The following is a 7,162-nucleotide window of genomic DNA, read 5'->3' on the forward strand; positions in this document are numbered from 1 at the left end:
CTTGTTGTCTTGCACATATCTTTTTCCTTTGACTGAGAAACTAAAAAACATCAAATGAATTTGACAAGTACACTTTGAAGCTTTCAATTTGTGACCACTAAGTCCGGACCCAATTGAAACTTTTAATTTGTGTTCATAAATGACCAACATTAAACCTACAATTCAGCATTATTTACTGAAGTTCTTTTATTCATTTACATACTATATAATTATTACAATTTAAAAATTAAAATAATAAATGTTCATTTAAATTCTTATCCAATTTAATATTAAATAAAAAACCACACCAAAATATATTAATTTACAATAATATTTTTTTGTGAAAGAATAAAATTCATCGAATAAAATACAACACAATAACTAATTGGTTATACATATCTTCTATGTTTGTTTCTCTAATTCTACTTATGAAAATAAAATATTTATTTTGGCTTCAAAATTAACAAAAAAAAATATTAATAATAAAATTAGGTTTTTTTAATGATATTTTGGTCATTTGTCAGTTTAAAGTTAACAATTTCAATTTCAATTGATGGATGTGAGATGATTGTCACGCATTGAAAGTTCAGGTAGCGGAGGAAAGGGGTGAATTGTCAAAATCAAAATTTGGAAGAGTTACTATCACAACTCACAAGTGAAAGTTTGAAGGTATGGTGGCATTATCTCTTCTAGCAATTTTTATTTTCCTTTGGAAAAGGAAGGACAGATATTTATTTAAAAGAATCATGTTTTAATATTTAAAACTTTTGTAAAGCTATAACAAACTTTTTTAATATTTAAAAGAATCATGTTTTAATGACAGATATTTTCCTTCAACTTCCATTTACACTTCCATTTTATTTTATTTTAGATGTTTTATATTTTATTTCTTTTAGAGATAACCCTTGCACCAAATTGGTCCTTTGAACTTTTGAAAATAAATAAATGAGTCCTTTAACTTAAAAAAAATAACAAGACCGGTCCCTCAACTTTTTCTTTTGCACAAGTTGGTCCTTCAATTTTCAAGAAAGAACTAAGCTAGTTTCTCTCTGTTTTTTTAGACGAACCAATAGAATGACTAACTCAGTAAAAGAAATTTAAAGATCAACCAATTTTTTTTTTTTAATCTACTTATGCTGTATGGAAATACAAATGTAAAAGTGTAAATTTTTAATAGTTAGTTGTGTTTTGATATAGAAAGATGAAAATCTAGCATGCCAACTTTTATTTTTATGTCCATAATTTTTTTTTCATCTATATTTAAATCCATAACTTTTCATACAAAAGATATTATAATTTACTACTAGATCAAAGACTAATTCTTTACTGACTGGTTGCTTAATTACTTTTTACCCCATCAATTGTATTAGTACAAAGACTGATTCTTTACTGGCTGGTTGCTTAATTACTTTTTACTCCATCAATTGTATTAGTACAATTTAAATTATTATGTGTCACAGATAACATAATAACAATATTACTATCAATTGTTCTAATACAAAAATGTTGAATACCATCAATAATATTTCAAAAAATAAAAATAAAATAATCATGTTCCATATAATAATATTTAGTACATGAAACACTGTTAGAGATTTACTGACAAGTGCGTCCCTCCGGAGGGAGACGAGTATGTCAAAAATGCGATTTTTTAAGGAGGAGGGTTCAAATGCCTCCAGGTTTTTGTGCCTCCATCTCTCTCCATCATTTTCAAAGTTCAAACAGTCGATCCGAACCGCTCAACCTAACCTCCATACTAAAATATGTTTGGAGACCAAATTTTATATTTTTAGGAATTTTTTTACTATTTTTTTAGATAAGTAAAAAAATACTGTTTTTAGATGGTTCAGATTTACTGATTTTGTACCTATCTAAAAAAATAGTAAAAAAATTTCTAAAAACATAAAATTTGGTCTCCAAACATATTTTAGTATGGAGGTTAGGTTGAGCGGTTCAGATCGACTGTTTGAACTTTGAAAATGATAGAGAGAGATGAAAGCATGATGGAGACACAAAAACATGGAGGCATTTGAACCCTCCTCTTTTTTAAGACACATTTAATCACTCAGGACAAAATTGAGCATTTAAGTGTTTCCGAATCTGTTATTTCCGACAAGAGGAGAGACGCTGCGCTTCCGTGGATCTTTAAATCAGATTCGACCGGACCGACACTATAAAATGTCGGCAGCTGCTGTTGGGCACAAACAAAGCACTCCTAGTCCCTAGACTTAGTAAATTCTCTGTGGCGTACATACTGTGAATGTCAATATTTGCATGCACATTCACAATTTGCATGCATTAAATTTAAGCCATGCGAAGTGTGGTGTGTCAGTGACGCTCGGCCTTAAAAAAATTACAAGTATGTATTAAATAAAGGCCTTATAAAATATGAAACGTTTGCCTTAATTCAGCGATTAATCCCACTATTTGAAGGAGGCTTAGTGCTACAAAAAACATCTACATTCATGTTACAATAGGTGCTTACAAAAGCCCGCTCTATGCCTCTTATCAGTGGACGACAGAGGGGGATTCGGGTCTCAGCTCAGCCCAGTCCCATCAGAGGCCGTAACCGTGAGCTGTAGAATTACAATTATTATCACCCAAATAACTTAAATTCTGATTTCTGAGTGTAGATCCGGTCTAATCAGTTTTGGTATGAAAATTAAAGGGTTCCAAGCATTCTACCTTGAATTGATCTGGATACTGATCTGAATTCTGATCGGACGGTCCTGATTTAAACTCAAAATTTAAACTTCAATTTAAAGAAATCTCAAAATACAAAACTCATAAAATCTGTCCTTCCCATCTTTCTCAAATTTTGTATACACAACAAAATTCATTCGGAGAATTTTATTTTTTAAGCCACTTGTAATTTGTAAATTACACACATGAAACATAACATGAATATGAAACGTGATCATAATGGGCCATAAATATCTATCACGATATTGGATCCCTCCAGAAAAGATTTTAGACGATCCCTTCACCTGAAATGTATATCCTTTTCAGCTCTTTATCTGGACGCTGAAGAAGACCGTTAATACCAGTTCTTGGTTGTATGATCATGACTCGCTCTTTATTAGTACTGTCAATTACGGTGGAAACATAACAGCTCTACAAAAAAATGGGGGAACATTTCCAAACAGAGCAGAATAAAAATTACAAAAATGGCTAAATAGAACAAAAACATGATACATAAAAACATTGAAATGCAACGAATATTGCGAGATTATTTTCTTTTTGTAACTTTCCAAAATTCATTTTTCCAAGAATTTATACAGAGTCTACTAATACATTAACAAAAGCAGCTTTTGATTTACACCCCTCTCGCTGCTACCAGTTATACAAAAAGAGGGATAAATAAGAAGCATGTTACCTAAAATCCGTGATCAAAATTTTTGATCCTTTTTGAAATTTCAATCGAACTCCCGAGAGAAAAAAAAAAATCCCCTCATAACCTAACAGGAAATCCATAGTTATGGAAGGACCTAATTACCCCATCATGGCCCACTGTCAGTATACCGGCCCTCCATGCACCCGAATCACGGTTTACAAAACTACCCAATTTTTCTAACAAATTACAGTGAATATTTGGAGGGAGTTTCTCCTCTGGCCAAGTGACAGCAGGACCCAGAGGGAAAAATCGTGCTCCAAGAGAGAAACACCGTGGGGACGATGGGTCTGATGATTCAGGTAAATCAGGTTTGACACGGTCGACACCTGGCCAGGGAATGGCCATTGATGCATTTTCACAGAGGAAGGTCTCGCAAGATCGGAAAACCTTGGGTTTTATATTCAAGGGTATATCAGTAAATGGGTTAGAATTCCAGATGTGGACACGCGAATCGTCGCGCACTGAGATGATGTACCGACCATCCGATGTGAATGATGCCGGTGAGAGGGTTTTAGATTTGCTAACACCTGCAATTACAAGTCATGCCAGATAATAAGTTTTTGACCAAAAAATTATCTAATTAAAATAAATGCCTCTATTATAAGCAGGGAGCATAAAATTTTTGCCTCACCTTTATATTTTTGAAACACATTTTTTCCATCAGTTATAATAATACTAGAATCGGCTGTAGTAATCATAACCCTGCCGGAATCGCCTGGAGCAAACTGAAATTACAGAAAGCAAAAGTATTTACTATGCTATTTTGCCAGATAATAAATTTTTTTAAGAAATGATACAAACTAAAATTATACTCAGGAAATAAAATAAAAACCTGAAGGGAAGTAATCATTTTTCCAGCAGATTTCTTCTTAGAGCAAATGCATAAATCATGAGCATGTTCGCTAATTTTATCTGAACCCATTTAAGGCAAATTATATCATGAGCAAGGATACAAATAAAACTTCAAAAATATAAAAGATAAGAAACATAGTCATGCACAAAAAATAAAAGACGTTAAACAAAATCATCCGCATACCTTCAATATCATAGAACCGACAAGTACCATTAGAACAACCAACAGTGAAACCCTGTATAATTAAAAATCAGGGGGCAAATCAGAAAAAATGCACAAAAGAGATAGAATCAGAAATTGTTTGGAATTATTTACCTTAGCATCAGGTCGGTAACAGACAGAGGTGACCATGTGACGAGCATCAACCCAGTCAAAAACACGTCTGTCAGAAATTTGCCAGAGACGGACTTTGCCATCTATCGAACCACTTATGAATTCACCTTCATTAATCGGGTTGAACTGTACACTTGTCACTGTAAATTGAACCAAAAAAAAAAATACAAAATGAAGAAGGTTTAGCACCTGGAGTACAAAAAGGACTGGAGTTGACATAATTCTATACAATTTCTAATTATGTGAAAACAGTTCTGATGTATTAACAGCGTATTGGACAAACGACGCCTACAAATAGCAAAAAGGTATATACTGGAATGAAAAATTTGCATTATTTAGTAGCAAGAAACATATTATTCAGGATAAAATAACATAAATACCATAATTGGCATGTTGAAATATAGCAAGACAACAATCTGAACCAACTTGCCACAACCTCACAGTCTTGTCCATTGATGCTGTCAGTAAACACTGATAAAAAAGGAAAACAAAATTAAACATAAAAAATGGTAAAATTATAGCCAAATGTTAAAAAAATTGATGATAGGAGAAATGGCTTACATCAGATTTAGACCAACTCAAATCCAATATTCCGGCCGTATGCCCTCGAAATTTGTGCAAAGGCTGCTCCACAATCTGAGATACCCGTTTAGGGATAATGGCGAGACCTGACCTGGCACCTTTCTTAAGCATTTCAATTCCCATAATAACCTTAGGTTTATCATTAGATTCTGAAAATACCCCTCGGTTGTAACACCCAAATGACGATTCCACTTCTCTAATCTCCCAAATCTTAACAGCACAATCTTCACCTCCTGTAGCGAGATACCGACCTGAAGAACTGAATTTAACAACTCCAATTGAGCCTTTATGGGCCCTTATTTCTTGGTCCATGAAAAGGGATGTAAAATCCATGCACCTTTTCCTGTGACGCTCGACATTTGTCCTTCTCGGACCCTTGGCCTGAAGATAATCCATTACCGGTGCCTCATATGTTTGCATTTTCCTTCTAACAGGAAAACTCCACCACCTTTTAAAAATACTATTTTTACCAACTGAAGGATTTTTATTGGTATCAGTAAACCCATTGCCAAGCACTCTCTGTAACGGTTCAGATATACTGTTAAGAGCCTGAATTTTCTGAAATGCCCTTAATTCATCTGACCTGACCTCGTCATGCACCATTAACACCTTTTTTTTGTGAATATCCCGTAAACAACCTCGACAATCCTTCTCTGTTTCACTGTTTGTAGAACAAGAGGGTGTTTCTGAAACAGTATCTCTTGTCATGGTAGTAAACCTTTCAATCTCCAAAATCTCGTCATCTTTGGGTTCAAAATGACAAGATGGAGTTTGAGAGGCCACGAGTTCACTGAACCCGAGTTGTTTGAAGAACGAGGATCGTCTTTCATGGACGCTGGATAGTTCGAATGGAGCAAAACCATGCATGAAATCAACTGATTTGGTCTTTCTGCTCAATGTGTCAACGCACTCATCATATAGGGTAGAATCAACTGATATTTTTGCACTGGTATTATCACTGGCATCTGTTGCATCAAAGAAGGCATCTTCTCCATCAAAATTTGATCTGTGCATAGTTACTTTAGAAGAAAAAATTTGCACAGAGATCAGAAACTGATCATCATTCAGAAAACCGAGAGCAAAACAAGTAGTTCCAATCACAGCCAGGAAACTGCAACGAAGATAAAATAAAAAAAAGTAGAATTACTTAAAGTTAGATTAAATTGGTAGAGAAATTTATATAAAGATACAATAAATGATGAAACATCACAACAGCAACCGTAATAGTGTCAGGCATAAAATAAACAATCAGAGAATCTCATGATCGCAACAGGAACTCGATAAACAATTCAAATATAAAATTGGAACGATAAGATATAAAAGACAATCTTGACGTCATGCAAATGCTAAATTATATTTCCAACAGGAAACCAATGAAACAGGAACAACAGTGTAGAGGAATTAAAATAAACAAAACCAGAGACCAGAGCTGAATTATTCTACCTTGAATCACTCGCAACTGTCGTTCACTCGTATCGTACTCCCGAAATTCGCCAAAATTGAATTGAAAATTTCTCAGAAGCGCCTCCCCCAATTTATCCCCAATTTTCCATATTTTTTTAATAACAACAGACAATCAATAAATGAGCTTCTTAATGATAAAAAAATAGTACTCCCAGAAAAGCGAAAAAGGAGCCGAATCGCCGCCCGAGCGCTCGCACGAGGCAGCCTTCTTCCAGAGAGATGCGCGAATCCCGATGCACTTGCCTCTCTTCAATAAACCATTTGCGCCTCCTTTTTAATATCCAGAAATTGCGTCCTTTTTACTGAATAAATCCGGTTTATCATTTAATACGAACGCCACAACTCTGAACCGCTTATTTTTAACGCCACAGCTTTTGTACCCTGACCCTGGTTGTAGTTTGAGCATTAGTTACTCTGCTTTTGTCGTTTAGTTTGCATCATTAATTAGTGTAACAGTGTTTGAGTATTTTAAATAGATCCCTACAATTAGTTAGCCTTTACAAACTCATTAAATATTTGTTTATTGCTCCAATCGTTATATAGCACTAACGTTATGT

The 7,162-nt window shown here is 34.1% G+C and overlaps 1 protein-coding gene across 1 annotated transcript; it reads right to left on the reverse strand.

The window, feature by feature from the left end:
• Nucleotides 1-3,189: 3,189 nt before the first annotated feature.
• LOC144566138 (uncharacterized) lies at nt 3,190-6,866 on the reverse strand. The gene is made up of 8 exons (XM_078316040.1): nt 6,755-6,866; nt 5,121-6,252; nt 4,940-5,030; nt 4,542-4,699; nt 4,410-4,461; nt 4,206-4,285; nt 4,005-4,098; nt 3,190-3,900 (listed from the first exon to the last, which is right to left on the reverse strand). The coding sequence occupies exons 2-8, from the start codon at nt 6,153-6,155 to the stop codon at nt 3,431-3,433; spliced, it is 1,980 nt and encodes a 659-aa protein (XP_078172166.1). The 5' UTR covers nt 6,156-6,252; nt 6,755-6,866; the 3' UTR covers nt 3,190-3,430.
• Nucleotides 6,867-7,162: the final 296 nt, after the last annotated feature.

This window comes from Carex rostrata, chromosome 15, assembly GCF_964058835.1.
Source record: "Carex rostrata chromosome 15, lpCarRost1.2, whole genome shotgun sequence".
Classification (NCBI taxonomy): Eukaryota; Viridiplantae; Streptophyta; class Magnoliopsida; order Poales; family Cyperaceae; genus Carex; species Carex rostrata.